This window comes from Ambystoma mexicanum, chromosome 2p (assembly GCF_040938575.1).
Source record: "Ambystoma mexicanum isolate Mex_15411 chromosome 2p, UKY_AmexF1_1, whole genome shotgun sequence".
In the NCBI taxonomy this organism is placed as follows: Eukaryota; Metazoa; Chordata; class Amphibia; order Caudata; family Ambystomatidae; genus Ambystoma; species Ambystoma mexicanum.
Window position 1 is genome coordinate 1,153,572,481 of NC_090923.1, and position 27,763 is coordinate 1,153,600,243.

The 27,763-nt window shown below is 48.0% G+C and overlaps 1 protein-coding gene across 3 annotated transcripts in view; it reads right to left on the bottom strand.

Annotated features, from left to right (window-relative positions):
- Nucleotides 1–27,763, bottom strand: part of CCDC22 (coiled-coil domain containing 22) — a 942,388-nt gene that overhangs the window by 190,288 nt on the left and 724,337 nt on the right. For all 3 annotated transcript variants that reach the window (XM_069645264.1, XM_069645266.1, XM_069645265.1), the window contains one exon: nt 8,194–8,253. In XM_069645264.1, coding sequence (XP_069501365.1) covers nt 8,194–8,253 — 60 coding nt within the window. The remainder of the gene's footprint in view (nt 1–8,193; nt 8,254–27,763) is intronic.

Consider the following 27,763-nt stretch of genomic DNA (forward strand, 5'->3'; position numbering starts at 1 on the left):
AAAGTCTATAAAGCACAAATACAGCTTAGCATTTAACCTGTCTTTACAAGCCAACATAATAAATTGAAGGGTGAAAATATTATTAAGGGTAGTATGCCCTTTGCGGAAGCCAGTTTGAAATGGTGACATTAGTCCAGCTTCCGTCACCCACTTAGTTAGCTTCTGTAGCAATATAGTGGAGAACTTTTCTTTTTTAAACCTTTATTTAACATGGTTGACTTTACAAGGAATGACGTCCATACCAAAACATATCAATCACATAGACATTAGTGTACAAAACACACGTTGTGGCCACACAGGGCCTCAAGGAGAGAGACAATGCATATATTCAACCTTTGGGTGGTGGATACCATGTGGCATAGAATATCATACAATAATTAACGTCAATGGGCCGGCGAAGGTGGGGCATCGCTGCCTTCATCGTCAGCGGAGGACAAGGATTGGCGGTAAGATCTAAAGGGAAGCCAGATGTTCCTGGACCTACAGATGATTGGTTGCATGGTGGACCAGCGTTCCTCCGTGTCTGAAGCCCATGTGACGGCACAGAGCCATTGGTCTAGGGTAGGCGACACGGGGCGTAACCCAAGCAGTAGTATATAACTAGGTACAAGCAACATGCAAAGGCCTGCCAGTTTTCTGGAGTTACGAGAGGTATTGGGGACATTCGTGAAACAAGCATGCCGTCAAGGTCTGTGTAATAGTATATTCTAGTATATTGGATACTGCCTCACACACCCCCTCCCAAAAAGTGGTGTTCCGTGAGCATTACCATAGCATGTGTATGTAATCAGCATTGTCAAGGTTACACCTAGGGCACGTAGCGGGACGACCCGCATAAAGCGAAATGATTTCCGGATCCACCGAAAGTCTTATACCCCTCTGGGCAGGTTTCTGACGGATCCTGTCAGCTAGTGGTTCAATGGCCAACGCAAATATCAGGGGGGAGAAGGGGCATCCCTGTCTGGTACCCCAGGCAATCTCAAACTGGGCAGAACACTGGTCCCCGGAGAGGACCCTTGCGACAGGAAATGCACCAAGAAGTTTGATCCAAGACAAGAAGCAGGGGCCAATATTACTATTCTCTAATACTGCCCAGAGGAACCTCCAAGAGACAGAGTCAAACGCCTTCTGCATATCAAGTGTTGCCGCGAAAGCCTGCGTCTCCGGGTCATTACGGGCTAGGATGACAAACAGATGTTGCAGGTTAATAGAGGTGGAACGCCCCAGGATAAATCCAGCCTGATCTGGGTGAATAATAAACAGCACATAGGGACCTAAGCGGAGGGCAAACACCTTGGCAAAAATCTTAACATCACAGTTTATAAGGGAAAGGGGACGGTATGAGCCACATTGCGCTGCTGGTTTGTCCGGTTTTCGTATTACAGATATCGACCACACATGCCTCTTCCCAGACAGCAACCAACCGAGGAACTAGACGCTTTTTGTAGTGTTTATAAAATTTGGTGGTGAGACCGTCAGTACCAAGGGCCTTACCAGCTGATAGAGAGTCTATGGCTGCCAATATTTCCTTGCTTGTCATTGGGGGCGATCAAGCACCTCTCTGGTCTCTGAGGATAGCACGGAGAGGCGGAGACCAAGAAACTATTCAACTTCTGCCATAGGAGCAGAGTCCGAGTTTGCATACAGTGCTTCATAGAAAAGGAGAAAACCCTTGATGATCTGAGCAGAGGGGGCAAGAGTACCATCCGCTCACTCAATTGCTGCGATATGGGAAACGCCCCTTCATGACGAACCAACCTAGCTAGTAGTCTGCCAGGGCGTTCTCCCTCACTGTACTGTCGGGCGGCTTGAGGCACATCAAGGAACTTGCGTTCCCGGTCTGCTTGGGTCCTGAAGGCATCCAGTGCGGAGCCTATCTCACCCAACGTAGCAGTGGTCGGGCACAAGGCATATTGTGCCTCGAGCCGGGCAAGGAGCAGCTCACTGTCCTTAATGGCTTTGCGGATTAATCCAAGGATCCTGGACTCCTTCGCTAGGGCGATCTGCATATACAGGTTTTGAAGGCCTCCCAGAGGGTGGCCTGGGTGTCTAACGTGCCGGTGTTGTACTCAAAGTAATCGTCGATAGCTTCGCCTAGCTCCGATTCGAAACAGTTGAACCCAAAGCAACGAGACAATGGGCCTCATTACAACCCTGGCGTTAAGGGGTTAACGGCGCCGTAAAAGGCTGCGGTGCCGTTAAACCCTTAACGCCCGATTCACACTTTAACGCCTGCTTTTTGCAGGCGTTAAAGTCCAACCCGCTAAGGGACCTTAGTGCTAATTACGGCACCGTAATTTACGGTGCCGTAATTAGCGCCTTCCCCATTCCCATTGAGCCCTATGGGCCAAAAATGGGAATGGGTAAGGGGCCATGGTGAATGGGGATTTACCGCCCCGCCAACCTTGGAATGGGGCAGTAAATCCGCCATCCACCATGGCGGAATCCGGCATGGACCATGGTGCTAATAGCACCATGGTCCAACGCCAGGGTTGTAATGAGGCCCAATAACCGGGGAGTGATCTGTAAAGGTCCTGGGTAAGATGGATGCTTGCCCCACGCATCTGACGAGTGCGTCTGACAGTGAGCACCTGTCGATACGAGTGTGTGAATTGTGAACAGACGAGTACAAAATTATAAGTTACTCACCGTAGTGACGAACGTACTCTTAGTCCCCTTTCCTCCATACTGCATGGACACCCCTTCCTAGGTACGGGAGACCCTTTTCACCAGAAAAAACCTTCTTCCACTTTAAATTTAGAGGCGCGCCGGGGTGCGGCAATGGGAGCATGCGCTGCCCTAACACCTTCCTCCGGGGCCACACCTCAGTCCCCATAGACACGTCGACAATAGATCAACATTGCCTAATGACACCAGTTTTACTGGGGGTGGGGGGAGAGAGAGAGAGAGAGATGGTGGGACGTATGGAGGAAAGGTGACTAAGTTAATCACTACGGTGAGTAACTTTTAATTACTCTTCCGTCCCATCCCCTTTCCTCCATACTGCATGGGTGATTGCAACGGAGTGTAGCCCCAGGGAGGAGAGGAGAGGAGACACTCCTTAAGCAAATAGGTTTCGAAGAACCGCCTGTCCGAAAGCCGCATCTGATCTATAGCCAGCGTCCAAATAGTAGTGCTTGCAGGAAGCCGAAGGGGTGGCCCATATGGCCGCCCTGCTTATAACTTGCCAGGGGACATGCCACTGGAATGCGATGGACGTTACCTTGGCTCTGACCGCGTGGGCGTGCATGTTGGCCGGCAGTGGCTTATGCTGTCCCTCGTAAGCTTCTTTGATGGCCGAGACCATCCAACGGGCTATCGAGGCCTTGGAGGCCTGATACCCCGGTCTTGATCCGCCAAAGATGACAGTGTGTCCGACTTGCGGAAGCCCTTGGTCCCATCCAAGAAGAAAATCAGGGCACGCCTGACATCGAGACAGTGCAGAACTCTCTGTGCCTTGCCCTTAGGCTCAGCAAAAAACGTAGGCAGCACTATTTCCTTGTTCAGATGGAATGCGGAAGGCACCTTGGGTAGGAATGCTGGGTGTGTCCGCAGGACTACTTTATCCTTGTGAAACGTAGTATAGGGCTCCGAGGTGATCAGCGCCTGGATTTCGCTGACTCTGCGAGCCGAGGTGAGGCCGACTAGCGAGGCTGTCTTAATGGTGACCAGCCTGATGTCCACAGATGCCATTGGCTGAAATGGCTTGTGCGCAAGGCCCCCCAAAACTATGTTAAGGTCCCACAGAGGGTGTGGCCTCTTGATGGGAGGGTAGAGTCTGGGAGTCCCGTCAAATGCTTCTTGACAATCGGGTTGGAAGAGGAGAACGCCTCTTCCTTTGAGTTTCTGTAGGCCGCAATGACTCATCGAATGCCTTCCCAAAGATACTGTCCCCGTTGAACGGCATGTCCAGAACCCTCATCTGAACTTCCTGTCGAAAGTTCGTGGTTTTCAACCAGCCACGACGACAACGAAGGCAGACACCGTTCCCCATCTGGCGGAAACCCTTGTCCACGATGTCCAGGGTCACGGTGCCGGCATGGTCCGATGCCATTTCGCCCTCCTGGAGTATCTCCAGTGCCTCAACCAGCTTGTTGTCGGGGAGGAATTCCAGCAACGGTGCCATCTTGTACCACAGCTTCCTGTCGTACCTAGCAAGGATTGCAAGGGCATTCGCTGCTTTGACCGTTGTTGCCACTGAGTAGATCACCTTTTGGCCCATTGTGTCCAACTTTTTCCACTCACTGTCTGGGGAAACAGAGGCGGACGATGATGGATTTGAGGACTTCTTCCTCGCAGCTGCCGAGACGACCGAGTCTGGGGAGGGCTGCAATCGCAAGCACTCGGGTGCGGACTCCGGCACCCGGTACTTCTTCTCCAGCCGGTTTCTTTTTGCTGGGGCTGAGGCGGGATTCTTCATCAGCGCCAGGCCCTCATCCCAGACGTCGTCCAGGAGAGGCACTGCCAGAATGGTCTTCCTTTTAGCCTCTCGGCACTGGTACAGAAACCCTTCCTTTTTGGTCTCTTCAGGCGACAGCTGGAGGAGCTCCGACACGCGGGCGTCCATGGAGTGGAAAGAGCCCACAACGTCAGGTGGAGACGTTCTCTGTGGTGGAGATGCTCTCTGCGGCGGGGACACACTGCCATAGTCGTCCGTATCCGTTGTTGCCATATCTGTCCCTGTATCCCTGGGTGGCGGGGGGATAGTGTGAGGCGGCAGATGAGGAGGCATGAGGTGCCTCTACCTCTTCTTCGCGGACGGGGACCCAGAGCCACCGGTACCGGGGGTGCCATCAGCATCCTCTTCTGCATCTCCGACACCAGTGTGTGGAGAGTGGACAGGATGCCCAGTGACACGTCTCTGGAAGGTGGAGGGGGAGTTGGCTTGCTGGGCCCAGCGCCTACGCCTTCGTTGTCGGTTCGACCGTCGTCCCCCTCGACGGGTTCACCACTGTCATCGGCATTCCCGCCGTCATCGTTGCCCACGTCCTACACGACTGTGTGAATGGAAGCCATGTCCTTGTCACTGATGAAGAAATATCTGTGCCTTGGAGCACTGTAGAGCCCTCTACTGCCCACCCTTCTTTGCATCCTGAGGGGTCGCAGCCGGGCTCGGGGCTGGCATCATCTTGTCCGGTGTCTTCTTCACCCGTTTGGCCAAGCCTCCCACCTGGGAAGAAGGGCCATTCTGGGTGTAGCTGGGGTCCCCTGGACCGGGTCAGTCCCTTTCACCTTTGAGAGGGTGGCTGCCACTAACTCGATTAATGAGGATGATTTCTCCTGTGGCACCTGGGCCTTCAAGGGCAGGTCTGCCACCTTACCCGGCACCTTGGCCTTCTCTGGCATCTCACGCAGCTTCCCAGGGTTAGCCAACTTCCTTTTCGAGGAGGAGCTGGAGCGATGGCTTGAGATGGAAGCGCATGGTGATGTCGATCGCGCCCTGCTCGTCGCAGGACCCGCTTGCGCAGCGACCCCGACGGACACAGACTTGCGGTGCTTGGCCTTGTCTTGTACCCCCACGGATGGGGCGACCTCAAAGGATTTATGAGCCCGCTCCTCGGACCCGCTGGTCTGGGGTGAGGAGTGCCCCTGCTTGACGCCCGGGGTAGAGGCCTTGGCATTGAGTCACGCTGCCAATCTGAAGTGCCGACCCTTCATGGTGCGTTTGGTGAATCCCAGGCAAATCCCGCAATCCGCCTCTTTGTGGTCCGGATGGAGACAGAGGCACTGCGAGCGTTTCTCCTCCACAAACACATTTCTTAGTCTGCATCTGGAGCAGAGCTTGAAGAGAGAACCTCTGTCTTCTCCTCTGACACGGTCCGGCGAGCGGTGTAGGCCCGATGGGCTTCTTGAATCTTCTTCGATGAAACTTGACGATTTTTGCCCTTGAGGGGCGATGAAAACACCGACAAACGGATCCCCGCTTGCCGGTCGAAGAAACGAAAGAGCACACAGGCTCTTATTTGACAAAAATCAAACTTTTAACTGAAAAAGCACAAAACAATCATTGATGAGCTATGGAGCAAAACATGAGGAATCCCAACATTTGAACATACGGTAAAAATCTAAAGATGGCTGCCAGAAGAGGGGCTTAGGGAGAGGGAAGTCATTGGCTGGGGGCAGTATGACCCAGAGCTCAGTGATTGGTTTATAGGAGAAAGACAGTTTGAGGGTGAAAGTGAAACTGTTTTTTCTTTTACTGAGGATTCCCGGCCGGACGACGGGGAATATTCATGAGCATGTGAATCCATGGCAGACACCATGCTAGAGAAGCAATATTAACTTACAAGCTCTGCATTTGTGCGACCGACTAGATAGGCAGAAAGAAATAATCTGGTGGGACCTCGGCCCGTGAAGGATTTTGGGTACACTACACGTTAGGGATAATTCTGCAGTCACGCCCATATCGACGTCCCTTTTCGATCTTCGAAAAAAAGATGCAATAGACCACTATTACCACTAGATGTCAGACTATATGCACAGCATGTGATTCTAAGCAGATTAACAAGCATCAGAAATATGTTTATTTTTGAGTGTAGTCAAATATCACCTGCTGGTTTCATTTACTAGTGTGTGTTTTGGGCCTAGAATAAATATAGTATTGTTGTACTTACCTGGCTAAATTGAATTATTGTGTGCTTCACTGTGTGGGCTCGTTGTGGACCCCTCACCCCACTCACACTCTCCTGAGAATATCCTTGACTGCTCTTCACGATAACCTTGATTGGGTTTTGGCTAACCTCTCAGTTACCCTGTTCACTATAACTAGGGTGTCCTCCTAAACTATCCACCAGGCCAGATTCTAGAAATCCATCTTAATAGCCCACTGAATTGTAACTGGGCAGTTCTACAGTCCACTAACGGCAGTAGGCCGATGTAGGACTAGTTGCTCTCACCATTACAAGGCACTCTATGGTCTTCCCTGGTTGCAGGAGAGGCAGCAGAGTTTCACCGGTCAACGGCTTCGGCAATGCTTGTTCCATTTTGGAGCAGTCCTCCAAATCTCCAGGGCAGTCTTCAAATTCTCATCTCTAGTAGGGCGACCTCCCGAATGGCTCCAAATCTCCCCTTCTTATCCAAAATCCAGGCTTGCGAGGGGGGTGGTTGCTGCAGGCCACCAATGGAGAGTATCTGCACCATTCAAAGTAGTAAGGGCTGTCAAATCATGGAAAGCCACTTACCACACATCTGCCCAGCAACAGACATCTCCAGGACGAAGTGTGGACTGGAACCAGGCAGCCCCACACCCAGATTCAACCAGTTCAGTCACACAAAACACTTGCCTAGAATACCAGGTCTGACCCGACAAAACTGTATGCCCTTTTATGGTAGTTTCTGACCTAATAGGGCAGAAGGACAGCCGAAAGCAAGATTCCCAAAGGACAGGACTTAAACCACATAGGGGAGCCATTTTGAGTATATGTTACTCAAATTCGCATTAAGTAGTTAAAGAGGATGGTGCGCGGTAATTCACCAGAAAAGGATGTAAAACAAAGTTCACTTTTTGTCCTTGGCACATTACAAAGGCATACACCATGTTTCCAGACAATAGAGAAAAAGGGATACAACGTACACTGTCGCACTCCACTTAAGAGGATGGTTGATAAAAAATGAAAACACAGTAAAGCATAAACAGAAGAGACATTCTCACTGCACAAGCAACCTTTGGAACTAAATCATTCTCCTCACCAACCCAATAAAATGAGACGAGTAGTTAAGTGAAATTTAAAAGGCTTTACTTACCTTGATTGTCAGCTAGGGTTACAAGGCATGGACACATATACTGGGGTCCTATTGAAATCAATGATGGTAAAGCTGCAGTAAAGAAAATCCCCAATACCCTGCCCAATACAACTAAGCAAAAGCAAAGACGGAACTGCCACATGCAGGAAACACTGGATTTTTTAACTCAATTGAAGACATCCAAAAACAAACTGAGCAAATAGGTTAAAAAAAAAATCAGTGACAAGTGCAGATTGTACGTCAAGAAACGAAAGAAGCAGAACAAAATCATATTGTGAGGCAGAAACATAGTTGTGCTTAAACTTTCAAACAAGTAATCAATTTTTAATATTTTAGAGTCTGCCGCCCTATTTAGAATTCAGGATCCAATTAATAATTAGGAGAAATATGTGAATTTACATGAGAATGGCTGTACAAAACAAAGCACCAAATAATTATTCAAAGCCTTACCTCATGCAAAGCCGCTAGATACTTGTAGGCTTTCCTTACAGATTCGTCCTGCTTGGCATCCTGGGATACGAGAAAGTAAAGGGAAACCAATGAGAATAGGCTATTGCGCCAACCAGAGATAAACCCACCATTTTAAGAAAACCCAAATATCAACGAACATTTTGAATTCTATGTCAAGACCAGCGGCGAGCATTATGCTTAAACTTCTTGAATTAATGCTTTCAACAGCTTTTCACTCTTAAACGTCTCTTATTTTTATTTTTTTACATTAGCCACTGGCTGTCAAAAACAATCTGCATGTAAACAAAAGAGAGGAGAAGCTACAAATCCCCATGATCTTCTGCTGTATGGTAGTCCTGAGACTCCGTCTCCACAAGCATGTTTATCTGTCTTAGAGATTGTATGCCGTGCATTCATTTCTATCCCTCATTTTTCTTTTGACTGTGCGCAAGCACAGGCATCTATCGGTTGCCTCGGGCAGAGCAGTAAGATTTTACAAGCAGATCGGGCCCGCAAGCGAACTTACTCACCTCAGGGCTCCGGTCTACCTACGCAGTTTGAAAGGCACCAGAAACCCGCCCCCCCTTCCCCCATTCTTGCATCTGTGTAACAGCATTACTACTCGCAGCCCTGTCTGTTGGGCAACGTGACACGCTCATCACGCAATGCGCATGTGCTAAGTAAACATTTACTACGAGCCGGCAAGAACAGCGAGCGCATTGCTCTTTTTTCACCACTTATTAAGCAGAACTAAATAGACAAGTGAAACGCTCGCATCATGCCCCAGCAGGCACCTTGATAAATAAACATAAAAATAAAATAAAAGGGGTGATTAAGAAAATTGGTCTTCACTCTCAGACATCGTTTCAAGGCACTCGAGTATTTAAAAAGGAAAGGTGAACATTTTTTCTAACCTTTCACTACACTGCCAATAAAGCAGCTATGGCCTGTGATAGAGGGGACTATACATGGAGCGAGGTCAGCGAGCAGGACATGGGAGAGGAAGAGGAAGACCTCACAGAAAGCTTAAAAAAAGTACTTGGCGACTCCTTAGTAATCGCAAGCCTGGTTTTCAGTTCTGATGGAACTTTCTTCAGATTTCCCCCAGAGGATTCTGCAGATAGTGGATCTCCTGACAGATCCGTCAGGATCTCCACACCCTCTAGTGCAGGAACAGCCGCTAATGTTAATAGCATGCAGAATTTCAGGCGCAGATTGTGTTTGCCAGGACTTTCAGAGGAAGCTACAGAGCTCAGAGTATCCTGGGCTCCTTCCACCATTAGGAGCTATAGTTCCGCTTGGCAAGCTTGGGAGTTATGTGCAGAGGGAGGAGTGTTCCTCCCGTTTCAGCCCCTATAGTGCAACTAATACACTTTATAGCGACCCTGCCCAGCCAAGGGAGGGCCATTCAGAATAGTAGGAATTTATGAGTCGGCCATTTTAGCCGGACACAAGTTAGTAGACGGAGCGCCAGTAGGAGAACATTCAGACGTAGCTAGATTGATTAAAGGAGTGAAAGTGAGCAAACCACCTCAGCCAAATTATTCTTACTTGTGGGACGTTACAGAGTACTAAGCCTGTTTGAACAATATCCAAGTAACAACCTCCTGTCGGTAAAACAGTTATCAGGGAAGTTAGAGACTTTACTTTGCCTAGTATCCTGCAGGAGAGTCTCGGATGTAAAAGCTTTAGAGATTGACAGGAGTCTTTTACCCAGAGGGGGTGGCATTTAGTATTGCACAGCGTACAAAGACCGGCTCCTCTGTCATTTCCTACATATTTTCCTGATAAAAGCAATGTATGCGTAGCTCAGTGCATTAAAAGTTACAAGAGAGTAACAACGACAGCAGTAAGACCGCAGAGCGTAACGTAATTATTAACAGCACGCCGGAAACCGTATCACGCAGTAAACAGCTACCATAGCAAGATGGGTGAAAGAAGTCATGGCCTTGGCAGGGTTTATTTCCTTATTCGGAGCTCATTTCAGCTAGAGGAGCTATGGCTTCCAAGGCTTTTGCAGCGAGAGTCCCGCTGCAGGAGATCATGAAAGCGGCAGATTTGTTTACTAACTCTGTGTTCAGAACTTTCTACTTTAAGCCGATTTCAACTATTGCCACGGTTGTGGTAGAGAGCTTTGAACAAGCATAATGCTCGACTCTGGTATTGACATAGAATGAAGATTGCCCAAGCTTACAGCGCAGGAAGTCTGGATTCTATTAAAGACACAGAGGCGAGCATTATCCCACCCAACGCATAAGCTAGATTGATTTATTATACAGTATGCTTCATGATATTAGAAGGAGACTAATCCCCTCCCTAACAGTACATCACTATTAATGCAGGAGATGACCAGAAGATCAATCAAGAATAGCCGCCCGCAATGGCAGCAGGTGGTGTAATCAATCGACAGACAGCAAAAGTTACTTGAGCAGAGGCGCGATCTCAGAGGACACCAAAAAAGTTGCTGTTTTTTTTTCATAAACTATTAATCAGGAACTAAGATAGATGCATCCATAAAGAAGAAAGGATCTTGAGAGACAGTGTTATGCAGCTCTTGGTGGGCCCTGATTGGAGGAGGGAGACAGTCTCAGGACTACCATACAGGAGAGGATCATGGCGATTTGTAGTTTCTCCTCTCTCTCTTTTGTTTACATGCAGATTTTGCTTTTGACAGCCAGTGGCTAATGTACCTAAAAAAAGAAAGCTATGTTTAAGAGTTTGAAAAGCTGTTGGAAGCAGTAATTAAAGAAGCTAAGTATAATGCTTTTCTCTGTGTCTTTAATAGAATCAAGACTTCCTGCGCTGTAAGCTTGTGAAATCTTCATTAGCAGCACGCAATTCCAAACACCATTTGACATTCCTCGCTACCAGATTTCTTTTCAGCTGTCATTCCCAACTAGCAGGCATCATTCCAAACAAAAATCAATCAGGTTCTCCCAACTACAACCTAATCATCCCAACTAGCACCTGGCATGCCCTGCAACCAGCTGTCATTCCCAACTAGAAGTAAAGATTTACAACTTTTAGATGAGATTCTCAACTACTAGCCAGCATTCTCAGCTACACTCTGGAATTCTTAAATACCAGCAGACAGCACAATAAAAAACACCAAACCTTAAAATTATTTCTCACACAGTCCCTGCGATCACTGAACAGCTACAATGTGTGGTAAACTGATGACTGTTGACCCTCAAACACCCATAAAGTCAGCCTACCTAAAGTAGCATCTAAAAGCACTGAGGGGTGAGCTAAACAATGGCACTGCACTCTGCTGCGACTCCTGGGAACATGCACCAAGAATTGAACTGGACTATAAGCATAATCATTCTTGACTGGACACTGGCACATGGACCTTTGCCTTGAGCACACCCAAGGCACACTCTATTTGGGCTGGACCAGACAAGAACCACACACTGAATTGAACCCTGAGAATGCACACCAGTCTTGATTTCACTCTGAGCACCCTTAACTGGACCATAGCCACGCTGATCATGCTCAGATTATTTTGACACAGATCATTAGCAGAAGCACTCCAAGCAGACACTCAGTCTGATCTGGGCAAAACCCTAGACACACGTATCCATGATCTGGAATGAAACGTTTGCATGAACTCGGAGATGGACTTCACCGAGGGGCACTCAGGACATGGCAATGCCTAAGGTTCCCCACCCACTTGACTGTCATGTAGCTTTATGCATTGCCCCACAAGCTTTCAACACTCCTAACAAATGATTTCAATGTCAGTCCTAGCTGTTATTAGAATGGGTAATGAGGTGCCACCTTTTGACAGATCGATGAAAGGCAGTCAGAGATGATAGATTGGAGCATATGAGGCAGGTAGGTGAAGTGCCAATATTTGGGTGTTCTCATTCAGGGATGGTTGAATATACATGTAGAGTAATGTCCTTGGATCAAATTGGGAGCAGGGGTAAGACTGTATCCCGTGGTTAGTCCAACAAGGAGAATCATGGGATGAAGTGTCAAAGTGAAGAGAAGGTAGCAGGAGAACCAGGTTAGAGCATTCTCAGCGATGCAGTGTGTGATGTATGTGTGCAGGAATGTAGGGTGATTAAAAATGAGAGCACTGACAGGAACGGTCCAGGTGTAGAGGAGCAGGTGAACGCCTTTTTCCATGGTCCCCGCCCTCTCATTAACCGTCCTATTGGAATAGCAGACGAAGAGCTACAATTGGGAACCCATGTATGAATCCATGCAATATTCCTATGCCGCGCTGAGTGTATGAAAGACGATATGCATTCAGAATGTATCCTCAAGTTCAAGCTGCGGAAGGATGCTACCAGGAAGGATGTCATTTGCCAAGCTGTCAGAATATGGCTATGAATAATGAGGATATATGTTAAGAAAAGCCTGACAACAAATTGATGTCACCACAAAAGTTTATCAACCTATGCTGAAACGATATGAAAATACTTAAGGATGACGATGCAATCGAAGCACTAAAAGAAACGTGTGCTCGAACATAAAGTAATCTTGAATTCAAAGAAGATGAAGTAACCTGCTGACCAAGAACTGTAAATATGCGGTAACGCAGGATAGAAAAGATATATCGAAGCTTCCTAAAAGCTGGTATATAGCCAACGTTTAGGAGGACCATTGGAAGAAAATGGACGATGGTCCATGATAAATCAACACAGTTACCTCAAATACAAACCTAGGATTGTAACATGAAGAAATTACGACAAAGCTGTTTCCCTGTGCAGAATAAAGGAGTACCTGGCCTGGAATCAAGGATGCTATTTCGAGAGATGGTTGCAAAGAATATAGGGAAGCAAATGAATAGGCCATGTGCCTAAGACATATTTCTGGCAGATTAAAGAAGAAAACATATGCAAAATCCAAGTATTGGACAATTAAAAGTGTATAAAGTCTGTTTGGAGTGAGCAAGTCTATAGAGACTGGAAGGAGCAACGACAACCAGCATAATTGAATCAATTAGCAGTAATTCAAAGGCTGAAATGGACACATTCGTGGTCTCTTAACATGTGATGGAGAAGCTCAAAACAAGGGCTATTCATTAAGCCCAGATGAAAATCGTGGTGTGCCTATACTCCTGTGAATGTTCCAGGACAGTGAGCAGACTACAAGGTCAACTACAAATGGCAAACATTGGCTAAAAACCAGGTTGATGAAAGATGGACTAATTGGGAAAACAGAGAATGCGCGAACGCATCTCAAGCACCTATGTTTCGTTTCACTGACGTGCTGCTAGATAGGTCAAACGCCCAAGGTTAGGTGGGGTTGCCAACCAATCAGAAAAGCCTGCCACACACTTTTACATACAATGTTGCATTTACTAGTCCGCTGCCACATTCTCTGCTATAATCAGTATATTACGTTGTTTAAGAAGTAGCCCAGGGCGTGTCCTACAGACAAGGGACAGCCAATGAGGTGTTAACACTTACATAATTCTATGAGCAGACATGTTCCCTTAATCCAATCCCTCCTGTCGATAGGATTTATGAAATGCCACACAGGATGATGTCATAAATGACGTATGTAAAAGTATATAAGCTTTGTGCAAACAAGATAAGGTCCGAGTATTGTAAGGAACTCATGCTAGCAACAGTAAAGACAGACACAAGTGATCAGAGTTCAAGGGTGTTTATTACACTGTAAACGCAGGGTGGAAAAACACCCAATATAAACCTGAATCTAGGATGGGCGCAAGCTTCGACCATCAAATGAAAAATAAGGCAGTCCTTGTGGTGCCGTGTCAAAATAAAAAAGCCTATGCCAAAAAAAAAGATTGCCAATTCCTTACAACTAATTAGAGAAAGAGTGTGGGATAGGGTTTCGATAAATAAAGAAATATTCCAAATAATAAGTCAGGATGTGATTGCCAGGGGTCTCCTTCCACACGTTTTCAGCACAGGACAAGGTGGATCTGAGCACAGCACGCACTCTAGCCTTCTCAGCACGAGTCAACAGTTCTGTATCAGCTATCAGGTTCTTCGATGGCTAAGTCCCTTTTCAATAAATGTCTCTTGCCTTCGAGGCCTGATGTATTCAACAAACACACACAAAGTTCGGTTCCACAAACACTTTGGGTGACGGCTTCACCTCTGAGTCCCCCTCTTCCGGCTGCAGACCCCTCACAAGTCGTATTCAACACATCAATTGAACAGTTCCTTTCTCAATGAACTTTGGGTGATGACTTTCCACCCATGGAACTCCATCTTCCGGGTTCAGACTCCTTTTCAAACACTAGCCTCCCTCTTTCGGGTTCACAATGGCTTTTCTTGCATTCACAAGTCTTAACGTCTTTTCAAACAATTCCCTGTGGACATCCCTCCGTCAGGTTCATGCCTGTCAACACACTGTTCATGTACTAATTTTCACCATACAGGGTTCATTTCCCTTAGCTTTTACATTCATCTATCGGTCAAAGACTTTCAACAGTACAGAGGATTTTACAAGACCCCTGTATGACCATTTAGACCTCTCTGCCTCTTCCCAAGGCCTTCTGGTTACGGTAGTCTCTACCATCGGGTAATCGCCCAGAGTTTCCTGCGTGAGCACCCAGGTCGTGCCGGACGCCTCTGTTGCAGGTTTTCCCCCCTCTTTCTCAATAGTTTCTTTAAACCTTACAAAGTTCAAATTTCTTCTTGCTACTTTTCATTCAATTCAGCTCAGCTTCTTATCGACTCTCCCCTCGACTCACCAGCTGTGATGAACCGATTGGCTTTCTTCTCCTTCGAGTTCAGGTTGGTACCACAGAGACCAGCGCGTCTCCCCGGATTGGCCATCAGCGCAGGAGGATCTTGTGTACCATTGAGATGTGCTGCAACACACACGGCTCTTTGTTCGCGGTCTTATGTTTCCGTCTGCAGAGGTTTCACAGGTCTTGATCGGAAAGGGCAAGGTCACTTCTCTCCTTCTCACCCTCTCGGTATTCGCCATCTTTCGCCTCTTCTTGAACTGCTGTGCTAGCTCTCACGTTGTGCAGTCTGCCTTGCTCGCCTGTGCTCTTGTGCTTCACCATTTATCCCTGTGGGGAAGGGAAACAGCAGTCAGGCATGTGAGATTCTGGTCAATTGCCTGACCCTTGAATTGGTACATGTCAGGTAATCAGCCCTGCTGTTAGTCTGTTGTCTTTCGTGATGTGCGAAAGTGTTTGTGTCAGGAAAGGGGGGGGGGTGCCTTGTTTTGGAATATCCTATGTGGTAGGATGGGGAAAAGGTGTTGAAAGAAGGGGGATACTGTGTCACACCGTTGACGTCCCACTCCCCAAGGAACTCCCATCCAGGTGATCCTCCCTCACTGGTCCACCCCCAGGAACTGCATGCAATAGTGATGGCCGTGTCCTGGCCACCTGGATGACAGATCCCCCGGGGACTAGCTAGGGAGACACCTTCTGGTTTCTCACAGTAATCTGATAGCTGTTATATCTCCCTGCTTTCTATCAATTGAGATTAAAGGAGTATTTTACCATCTTCCTTGAGTTTATCCAGCTATTTGGCCCAAGATAAATCGTTGGTAATTTCATCCATCGCAAAGAATACGCTTCAAAAAGTGCCAGAGCACATTTGGTAGCGGTGTGGATGGTTAAAGGTCTAATCGAGCTAGATATAGGCCCAGATCTAGAACCCCAGACGATCCCCTGCTCCTACCACTAGCCAGATGATCGCAGATTTGCCTGCGCAGACCAGCGTGTAAGAAAGCACGTGTTCAAGATTCGGTTGGCAGGTCCCCCTTCGATGAAATTCCTGCTTGGTCCCTGCAGGCGCCCTGTGGACTGAAGGCGAACTGTCGATTGTGGGAGAGTTGATACCGAGGGAGTCGAACTGAGAGACGGATGTAGGAAGACCAGCGATAGTGGTAAAAGGTAAAAGGGAGAGTGATTGTACTGTGATTGTAAGCAGATACAAGCATCAGAAATACGATTACGGTGAGTAATGTATCCCTTCGGAAGCTTGTGGAATCTGCTTAGATCACATGCTATGCATAGATTAGCAAGCAGTATTTGGAGAAGGTGGTGGGTTGTGAGAAGGTACAGCGGCAAATAGATGTTTTAGTTCCGCTCGTCCCACCAGAGAATCTGTTTTAGAGTGAGCGTCAATGCAGTGGTGCTGAGAGAAGCAATGTACTGAGCTCCATGTAGCTGCTTTGCAAATGGCGTCCAGCCCGACGTTTGCGATAAAAGCCAAAGTAGCTCCTGTGCCCCTGGTGGAGTGAGCTCTTGGTGTAAAAGGCATGGTCTTGCTTGATAGAGAGTAGCAGAGCTGTATGCATCTGACTATCCATCTGGAGATGGCATTCTTGGAAATGCCATCTCCTTCTCTGCTTGGTGCTACGGAGACAAACAGTTGGTCTGTTTTCCTTAGCGGTCTGGTCTTGTCTACATAGTAGAGGACCGCCCTCCTTACATCTAATGTATGGAGTTTTATCTCTGCTGAGCTTGTTGGGTTTTGCAAGAAAGCTGGTAGTTCGATGGCCTGATTGACATGGAACTTGGAAATGAACTTAGGTGAAAACCTAGGATGTGTTCTTAATGACATGCATTACTTACCGTAAAAGCATTTCTGATGATTGTATCTGCTTAGATTCACATGCTGTGCATATGGTCCGACATCCAGTGGTAACCGCAGAGTATTGCATCTTGTCTTTCGGGGACTGAAAGGGGACGTCGGCATAGGCGTGTCTGAAACACTATCCCTATCGGGACATGTGTAGTACCCAAAATCCTGCACGTGCCGAGGTCCCTCCGATTGTATTTTTTTTCTGCCATGAGGGAGCCCAAGGCTATAGTGAGTGAGTACATGAAGAGAGAAAGTAGTAAGAAGTCTATGTTCCTTCCACACCGAGCAGGGAGGCAGGGAGGGCGCATGTGAATCTAAGCAGATACAATCATAGAAATGCTTTTACGGTAAGTAATGCAGGTCTTCTGATGGTTGTTAATCTGCTTAGAATCACATGCTGTGCATAGACTAGCGAGCAGTACCCAGAGTTGGAGGTGGGTTGTGCGAAGGAACAGTAGAAAAAAGATGTCTTAGTACTGCTTGTCCCACCGAGAATCAGACCTAGAATGAGTGTCTAGGCAATAGTGTTTTGTAAAGGTGTGTACAGAACTCCAGGTTGCCGCTTTGCAAATGGACTCTAGGGGAACATTTGCAATGAATGCTATGGATGCCCCAGTGCCTCGAGTAGAATGTGATCTAGGCTTGAAGGGCAGTTCTCTCTTTGCAAGAGTGTAACAAAGTGTGATGCATTTGACAATCCACCTTGCTGATTTAGAGACAGGATCCCCTTCTCTACCAGCTGCCACTGAAACAAAGAATTGTTTAGTTTTCCTCAGTAGTTTAGTTCTATCCATGTAGAACATGACTACCCTGCGCACATCTAGTGTGTGAAGGCTTCTTTCGGACATTTTAGTAGGTCTCTGGAAGAACGTTGGTAGTTCGATTGACTGGTTCACATGCAAATCTGGAATGTGCGCAGAACTACCTTATCTTTGTGGACTGTAACAAAGGGGTCCAAAACCGAGAGGGCCTGTAGTTCGCTAACTCTTCTAATAGAAGTGATAGCTACTAGAAAGGCTGTCTTGTAAGTCAGGTCTTTCAGACTAGCTTTATGCATAGGCTCAAAAGGGGGTCCCATGAGCCTAGTTAAAATCACATTTAGATCCCACCTAGGGGCTGGGTGAGTGATGGGGGATAAATTCTTTCTAACCCCTTCCATAAAGGCTTTAATCACAGGTATTTTCCACCACAACATCTTCTGCTGTGACGTGGTGTAGGCTGACAACGCCGCTAGGTGAACTTTTAAGGAATTGAAGACTAACCCAGAGTCCAACAGATGGGTTAAATATAACACAATGTGTGAAGGCAAGCAATCAGTGGGATTGACGCCTTTGGAACTGCACCAGATGAAAAAACGTTTCCATTTGCTGGCATAGCAATAACGTGTGTTAGGCTTTCTTGCCTCCCTCAGTATGTCCATGCATGTTTGAGGGAGTTGCAGATGTCCAAACTCTATGACCTCAGGAGCCAGGCTGCTAAACTCAGAGTTTGTGGGCATGGGTGCAGAGTCTCCCCCCTGTCCTGAGACAACATGTTGTACGGGCAGGGCAGTTTAACTGGTGGGGAGAGGGACATCTCCATCAGGTGCGCGAACCAAAGTTGGCGGGCCCACATGGGCGCCACCAGAATCATGGTGACTGGTTCCTGGTACATCTTGTTTAGTATCTTGTTCAGAAGGGGAGTTGGGGGGGAAAAGCGTAGACAAATTTCCCCGACCAAGTTATCCAGAGACTGTTCCCCTTGGATCGTTTCTGGGGGTACCTGGAGGCGTAATCTTGGCATTGGGCGTTCTCCTGAGTAGCGAACAGGTCGATCTCTGGAAACCCCCATTCTGCGAAGACGTTGGATACAATGTCTTCGTGCAGTCGCCATTCGTACTCTTCTGGCAGAGAAAAATCTCTGCTGAGCACGTCTGCCAGAAGATTGCGTTCCCCTGGAACATGTTGGGATATCAGGAACATCTTGTGTTTGAGAGCCCATATCCAGATGTTTTGGGACAGCTTGGATAGTCCTGGAGAGTGAGTGGGCCCCTGTGTGTTCAGGTAGTACATTGCTGTTGTGCTGTCGGTTAGGACCAGCACTGTCTTCCCTTGCAGTTTCTCCTGAAAGGCTTTGAATGCTTTGAACACTGCTAGTAGCTCCAGTAGGTTTATATGGTTGGACGCTACCTGAGGGGATCACACTCCGTGCGCTGTTTGTTGAAGCAGGTGAGCCCCCCCACCCTGTGAGAGATGCGTCTGTCGTAAGAGTGGCTTCCACTGCAGGGGTGGTGAAGGTTTTCCCCTTCAAGAGGTTCTCCCTCGACCACCACTGCAGAGAGAGAACGAGGGCTGGCGAGACAACTAACAGATCTTCCCATTGTCCGCTGGCCTGACACCACTGGCTGTTGAGCCACTCTTGCATGGGATGCATGCGCAGCCGCGCGTGGGAAACCAAGTATATGCATGACGCCATCATCCCTAGCAAACGCATAGCTTTGCGTACCGTCACCTCTCGACTGGCTACATACTGAGGAACCTGAGAGAGCATGTTCTGAACCCTCTCGCTGGAAGAGAAAACTAGACCGTCTTCCGTACGAATTAGAGCCCCCAGGAACTGTTTTACTTGGCTGGGGACTAAGCTGGATTTCTTTTCGTTGATAGAAAATCCCAGGCTGAACAGTAGGTCTACTGTTTTTTGGGTGTTCGAAAAACAAATGTCGAACGAGTCCCCCGTGATGAGCCAATCGTCGAGGTAAGGGTAAACTGGAACTGAAAGTCTGCGCTGGTGTGCCGCTGCCACTGCCAGGACCTTGGTAAACACCCTTGGCGCCGAGACTATGCCGAAGGGGAGTACCTTGAACTGGTAGTGTTTGTCCTGAATCACGAACCTTAGGAATTTTCTGTGCGCTGGCAGCATTGAAATATGAAAGTATGCATCTTTCATATCCAATGTTGTCATGAAGTCCCCCTGTTTTAGCAATGGGATCACCTCTTGCAGTGTTACCATGCAAAACTTCTGGGGCTTTATGAACTTGTTCGCTGGGCGCAGGTCTAAAACAGGACGCATGGTGAGATCCTTTTTGGGTACAAGGAAGTACACTGAATAGATACCCTCGTTTACCTGAAGAATCGGGACGGCTTCTATGGCGTCCTTGCCCAGCAGCGCTTCCACCTCTTGGATCAGGATCTGCAGATGTTCCGGTGAAAGGCGGCGATGTTTCGGTGGTCTGAACTGTGGAGGTCGGGCGAATTCCACGCAGTAACCGTGGGCGACCGTCTGTAAGACCCACTGGTCTGAAGTTATCCCCTCCCATGCCTTGAGGAAAGATGTTAATCGCCCCCCGACCGGGGAGACATAGGAGGGGACCTGGACTTGGTGGTCATTTCTGACCCGAAGTTGACGCTCCTCTGGAATTGGAGCCTCTGCCTCTATTCTTTCCGCGCTTCTGACCCCTCTGGGGGTAGTAAGTGGGGCTTGCAGCAGGTTGATTTGAGTTGAAGTTGCCCGTGCCGAAATTGTTTTGAGCGGCGCGGGCTTGTCCTCGAAAGGACCGCCGAGAATTACTGCCCCTCTGTGAAGAGGGTTTCTGGGAAATTTGGTGCAGCGACTTAATAGTCTTGTGCTCCTTCTTGGCTGTCTCCAACGCATCGTCTACTGCCTTCCCGAAGAGGTTGGCCTCTTCGATGGGTTTGTTGATAATGGATGCCTGGGTCTCAGGCCTGAAGCCCGACGTGCGCAGCCACGCGTGCCTCTTTATTAGAGTACCATGTGCGAGAGACCTGCCTGCTGTCTCTGCGGTGTCCAGGGTATTCTTTACCACATTCTGATTGGCAAGTTTGCCCTCCGAGACAATGGTGAGAAGCTTGGCTCTGGTTGGTTTCCGGAACCTCTTGAAGGCCTTCCTGGAGTAGGTTCCATTGGGCGTCGACGAAGCTTGCCAGTAACGTCGTGTTATTGGCAATCCGGACGGTATAGGCTGCCACCGACGTAACCCGTTTGGCTAAGGCATACAACCTTTTGGACTCCTTGTCCGGAGGTGGCTCTCCCGTGGCAAGGGGAACCCCTGCTCTCTTGCAAGTGTTGGTCACCACCAGCGGGTCTGGGATTGCGTGTCCTTTGATATAAAGCGGGTCGGTGGGGGAGGGTCGGAAAAGTTTTTCGACCCTTGGGTTCACAGCCCTAGTCTGAGCGGGTGTGAGTAAGGAAGGGGCCAGCCGTCTCTTTACAGAGCTCAAGAGAAGGATAGACTGCCTTGCCGGAGGCTTTTCATTACAAATGTCCTCTGCGAAATCTTGTTCGGGCAAGCCTTCAAGCATGGCAATTTTAAAGAATTCCGCTGCTTTTTTCAACATGTTGTTGAAAGCCATTTGATCATCCACCGGGGAAGCTTGTCGAATCGGGGTGGATGGGGGAGAGTCGAGGCAGACAATATCAGAGTTGTGATCGTCCTGCTGGGTGTCCTCCCAGTTGTCCGTTGCTCCTTGATCTTCCCCATAGTTGTCCAGAAAAGAAGACTCCTCTTCTTCTGTATAGATGTCTCTATATGTGTCCATCTGGACATCTTCTTGATAGTCAACTTGGTGTTGGACATCTAGGTGTTGGACATCTTGTGTTTGAGGGTTAGGGTCTACCCGAGCTTTTTTCGGCAGAGGTTGATCAGAAACCCTGAAAAACTGCTCCAGCCGATCCATACACCCCTCGAATTGCTCCGTGGTCCACTTGGATGACCCAAATGGACCTAGCTGAGTAGGAGCCGTGTTCTCCGCCCTAAGGCATTGAGAGGATCACATCAGGGTGCTTGAGAGGGGTACCTGGCATTCTTCGTAAGAGTCTTCGGGATCGTCTTCCAAATCCATGGAAAACTTTTCGGCGGATTGGCCCATAACTGTGGGCGGAACCGGTACTAGGCCCACCGCCGTAGCAATCCTATTGATGCTCTTACAGATAGTCACCAAATCTTTGGGAGACAACACCTCCAATGATGTGTCGACAGTGAAAATGTCTTCCGCAGCTCCAGACGGGCCAGCGGATGGCTTCTCGGGTAGAGGCCTACTCGTAGTTTTCGGGCCTGTACGGGCCTTGGACCCTTGGAACCAGTTGAGGTTTCTTGTTCTGAAACTTCGGCGCGTGTAGTTTAGGGAGTAGCGCCCTGGTTATATTTGTTATGCCCAGTCGTCATGTGCTGCTGCAGATGCGGGGAAGGCTTTGGATCAGACCGATCCGTGGGCGCCGCCGAAGTTTCCGGCGGACCTGTTGGCGCTTTCGCCTTCTTCGACGAAGTCGTCGAGGAGGGCGCTTGGGTTGTGTGCTTTGTGCGGTGCGATTGTACGCCCCTGTCACCGGGTGTGGTCCCTGTAGCAAGACCGGAGTCGAGCCTGGAAGGGTCGGGGACGGGCCTGACGGCCCTAGAATAGTCCACCTCAAGGTCTATAACATCCGCGTTGGACGTTTGGTCATCCGATGTACCCCTGTCACTTTCGGCTGGTGTCGCGACAGGGGAAGGAAGCTCCACGCGTGACATTCCGTACGCGGCCCACCGCTTCAATCGGTGCTCCTTAAGGGTTTTAGGTTTAAGGAGTTTACACGCCGAACACCGCTTTTCGTCGTGCTATAGGGGGAGACAAGCGTTACACTGTGTGTGCTCGTCTTTCCACGGATATCTGACCCTACACACAGGGCAGAATCTAAATTGAGTCCTTTCCATAGCAGAAGGGAAGGGTGACCAGACCAAAAAGGAAAGCAGTGGAAAAGAGGAAAGACATAATTTTTAACAGTATGGCAAACCCAGAGCCCACTCTCCCTACTGTGTAGGCTGGCCATAAGGCCCGACCACGTGGAAGTCCGAACTCCAGATCTTAGGCGCCAGAACCCACAGCCATAGACGATTCCCCCGTAGTCTTCGTCGAAGATGTTCTTGATGGGCGAAGTGATTTAACAGGGATTAAAGCGACAATTCGGTAAGATAAACAATGTCTCATGAAGAGCTCCGCTATAGGGCGACCAGTTATCTGGGTGGAAAAAAACAATCTGAGGGACCTCGGCGCGTGAGGGATTTTGGGTACTACACACGTCACGATAGGGATAGTGTTTCAGACACGCCTATGCCGAGGTCCCCTTTCGGTCCCCGAAAGACAAGATGCAATACTCTGCGGTTACCACTGGATGTCAGACCATATGCACAGCATGTGATTCTAAGCAGCTTAACAAGCATCAGAAACCAATTTATCTTTGTGGGCCACAAAGAAAGGGTCTTGGCACTGACAGAGCTTGCAGTTCACGGACTCTCCTTATGGAGGTGATGGCCACCAAGAAAGCCGTTTTATACGCGAGATGTTTAAGGCTTGACTTATGCATATGCTCAAAGGGGGTCCCATGAGCTTTGCAATGACAACATTGAGGTCCCAGCCTGGCAGCGGGTTTGAAATAGGAGGGTGAGTCTCTTTACTCCCTCCATGAATGCCTTAACAGGGACTTTCCACCATGACACCATACTCAGAGGTGGTGTAAGCAGACAGAGCCGCCAGGTGAACCTTTATTGCGTTACAAACTAACCCTGAGTCGAATAAGTGAAGTATGTAATGGAGAATGTGAGATGGAGTACATTCTATGGGATTTATTTGTTTTGACCGGCATCAAATTAGAAATCTTCTCCACTTGTCAAAATAACAGTGTCTGGCGTTTGGTTATGTGCCTCCTTGAGGATTTCCATTCATCTTTGAGGAAGATTTAGATGTCCAAACTTGGACTTCTGTAGCCAGGCTGCTAGCTTCATAGAGTGAGGTTGAGGGTGTAATGTTGTCCCCCATGCTGGGAGAGCAAGTTGACCGGGCACGGGAGCTTGATCGGTACGCACATCGCCAGCTTGAGCAGATGTGGATACCAAGGTTGTCTTGCCCACATAGGAGCAACTAGGATTAATGTCATTTGTTCCCTGTGTATCTTGTTCACCACTCTGCTCGTTAGTGGAGTTGGGGGGAAAACATAGGCAAATTTCCCAGACCAACTCATCCACAGGGCGTTCCCTTTGGAGTTTGGTTGGGGAAACCTGGACGCGAAGTCTGGGCATTGTTTGTTTTCTCTTGTTGCGAACAGTCTAGTGAGGGGTAGCCCCACTGTGTAAAAATGTGATCTACGACATTTGTCAAGCTGCCACTCATGCTCTTCTGGTAATGGATCTCTGCTTAGAGAGTCCGCAAGAGTGTTGAGTTCCCCTGGAACATTTATTGAAGTTAGGAATATTCCCTGTTGGAGTGCCCATTTCCATATTTTCTGTGCTAATTTGGACAGATTTGGAGAATGTGTGCCCCCCTACTTGTTTATATAGAACATCGCAGTGGTGCTGTCTGTGTGAATCTGCACCGATTGATTTGTCAGATGTGCCTCGAATGCTTGAAGCGCTTTGAGTACTGCTAGGAGTACCAGCAGGTTTATGTGGTTCTGTGCTGTGATTTGATTCCACATACCATGCGCTGTGAGTTGAAGATGATGGGCTCCCGACCCGGTTAAGGATGCGGCTGTTGTAACAATCGCTTGTACCGCCGGGTCGTGGAAGGGTTTTCCATTCAACAGATTCTCCTGTGTCCACCAGCGTAGATCTTGTACTAGTGTTGGCGAAACGACCACTAGATCGTCCCACTGACCGCTTGCCTGAGACCACTGTTGCCAACCACTCCTGCATCGGGCGCATGCACAAGGGTGTGTGTGAGAGACCAGGTAAATGCATGACGCCATCATTCCGAGCAAATGCATTGCTTTGCGTACGGTTATCTCGCGACAGGCCAGATACTGAGGTATTTGCAGCAGTATGTTTTGTACTCTTTCCTTTGATGGAAAGACTAGACCTTCTTGTGGCTTTATGACAGCTCCTAAGAACGGTTTTGTTTTGTTTGGTACAAGACTTGACTTTTTCTCGAGAAACCCAATTGGAAAAGAAGGTTGATCGTTCTTTGGGTATTTTGCTTGCAAATTTGGGGGGTTTCCCCTGTGATCAGCCAGTCGTCTAGGTATACTTGGATTGACTCCCTGCGTAGGTGCCCCCCCACCACTGCCAGTACCTTGGTGAATACCCTTGGAGCGGATGCTATGCCGAAGGGTAGCACCTTGAATTGGTAGTGCTGGTTTGTTATCTTGAAACGCACACATTTTCTGTGCACGGAGAACATTGAAATATGAAAATAAGCATCTTTCATATCCAAAGTTGCCATGTAGACCCCCCCCCCACTTTAGCAGTGGGATTACTTTTTGTAGCGTTGTCATGCAGAATTTTTGTGGCTTGACATAAGTGTACGCAGGACACAGATCTAATACAGGGCACATTTTGAGATCTCTTTTGGGCACAAGGAAGTACATTGAATAGATGCCCTTGATTACCTGGTTCGCTGGACGATTTCGATGGCGTCCTTTAATAGCAGCTCTGTCACCACTTTTAGTAGAATGTGTTGTTCTTCCTTTGAGGTGGTTCTTAGTTTCCGGGGATGGTAGGCAGGTTGCTGAAACAGCTCTATACAGTAAACACCCGCCACGGTTGAAAGCACCCACTTGTCTGAGGTGATTCCCTCCCATACATGGGTTAAGTGTGTTATGAGTCGTCCTACTGGAGTGGCATGGGAGGGAACCTGTAGTGGGTGGTCATTGTTTTGGGTGTGTGGATCCGCCCCTGGAAGAGGAGGATCTGCCCCGGCCGCAAGATCTTCTCTGGCCTCGCTGGAAACCTTGTGAGGATTGGCACTGTGCTGAGCCCCAGGACGAGCGCTGACCCTGGTTGTACCCAGACCCTCTTGGAGAATGTTGTCCCCTAAAGCGACGAAAATTATATCCCCCCTCTCTGACCGGGTAGTTTATTGGTAAGCTGGCCCAGTGACTTGTGTCGTATTCTTCCTTGGCACTTTTGAGGGCATCTTCTACTGCCTTGCTGAACAAGCCGTTAGGTTTGAAAGGCATGTTTAGAAGAGTTGCCGGGGTCTCTAGTTTAAATCCAGACTGGCGTAGCCATGTGTGGCGTTTGATAATCGTGCCTTCAGCCGTTATCCTACCCGCATTGTCAGCTGCATCTAGATTTTTTTTTTTAATGCAGTTAGCGACAGCTTTCCCTTCTGACACGGCAACGGAGAGTTAGGATTTAAGGGGCTCTGGGGCTGAGGCCATTAATTGGGCTACCTTGTCCACATTTGTGGAAGCTGTAACTGGCCATCAAGGTGGTATTATTGGCAATCCTCGCCCGTTAGGCTGCCGAGGTTGCGACTTTCCTGCCGAAAGTATAGATCTTTTTACTTTCTTTGTCGGGAGGTGATTCTGACTAGGCTAGAGGTGTTCTTGCTCTTTTTCTTGCGGTGGTAACCACCAATGAATCTGTCTTTAACTGACCTCTGATGTAGCGGGGGGTCCGAAGGAGCTGCTCTGAAGACCTTCTCAATCCGCAGGTTTTTACCGCCCGTGTTAAGTTTGGAGTTACCAAAGAGGGTTGTATTCGCCTCTGTACCGACTGGAGGATAGGGATACATTGGGTTGCAGATTTTTTGTCTCCCAAGATGTTTGACAAAGTCTTTGACTATATTGGCAGAGAAATGGTACAAAGTAGACAAGGAAAAAATACTATATTGTCAGGAAGAAGTAGTATTGTATATAGGACAGTTGATCTCGCATGAAGAGAGAAAGGGGACACCTGAGAGAGCAGAGGCTATTATGAGAACTGAGCAGCCAAAAACAGTGAGGCAGATGACACAATTCTTAGGTCTATGCAATTATTGCAGGGCCCGGGTCTTTGATTACAGCACATATTCAATCACTTTTGAAAGGACTTTAAGAGGCACAGATGGCTAAAACTAAACTAGTATGTACAGAAGATGACTCAACAATTTAATGTATTAAAAAAGGCGATTAATACAGCTCCTCTATAAGGAATCCCAAACTATAGTCAAGAGTTTTACATATTTTCCCATTCAAACAGAGAAGTCATTACAGCAGTGCTTACACAGAAAACAACATTAGGACATGGTCATAAACCACTGGATTATTATAGTGGGATCTTAGATCCAGTTATGAAAGGACACTACCCTTGTGAGCAATCTTTAGCAGCTGCTGCATTTGCGATTGAAAAAGCCTCAAGTTAAACCATGGGGTGTTCAGTAACATTGTTCATGAACATGCATTGTTTGCAATTTTGGAGAAACCCAAAAGTACACTGACCACACAAAGAGCGGCAGGGTACGAGGTAATTATCTCAAACCCTGCAATCAAAATGGTTAGGTGTAACATAGTAAATCCAGCAACGTTCAGAGCTGAACCAGTGGGAGAAGATGATGATGTACATGATTGTGTAACGTATACTGAATGTTATGATTATTTCCCCTGAGTGAGAGAAAATGCACAGTGGAGGGGTGGAGGAGGGAGTGGTTTTCATTGATGGGTCATCGAGAATTGATCAAAATACGGGTGTGAGGCATACAGGATTGGTAGTGGCAAAACTGAACCGAGAGGGCACATTTGAAGTAATGATTAGTAGGAGATTGTCCCCCAAATTACTCAGCACAGGCTGCAGAATTAGCCACTTTTATTGATGCGCTGCAAAGCTTTGAGGATGAGGAAGTGACAGTGTACTCTGACTCTGCCAATGCGACGTCAACCGTAAATGTATTTATATATTTATTCATATTTTTAAAGCGCACAACAGCCTGTGGGCATCGTGGTGCTGTTACAGATAAAGACATTAAGCTGGTTACAGAGGAAGGCAAAAATGGTTACAAGGCAGTTTGCATTACCGGAGCGTATTTGGTTACATATGCTGGCATTACAGACATAATCGTTATGGTACAGTTGAAGGTCAGGGATGGAGAGGGCAAGGGTAAGGGTTATGTGAATAGTGTGGTTTTAAGAGTTTTGCGAAAGGAGTACAGAGAGGGTTCTGCTCAGAGTTGGGAGAGATTTCAAGAGCTTACCTGCAGACGAACCACAATGGGAACATGATGCATTTTCCAATTAACAACGTAGGCATGTCACGTTGGAAAAGGAGGGGCTCCCTCAACATAGACGGCACTCCTGTGCAGCATGCA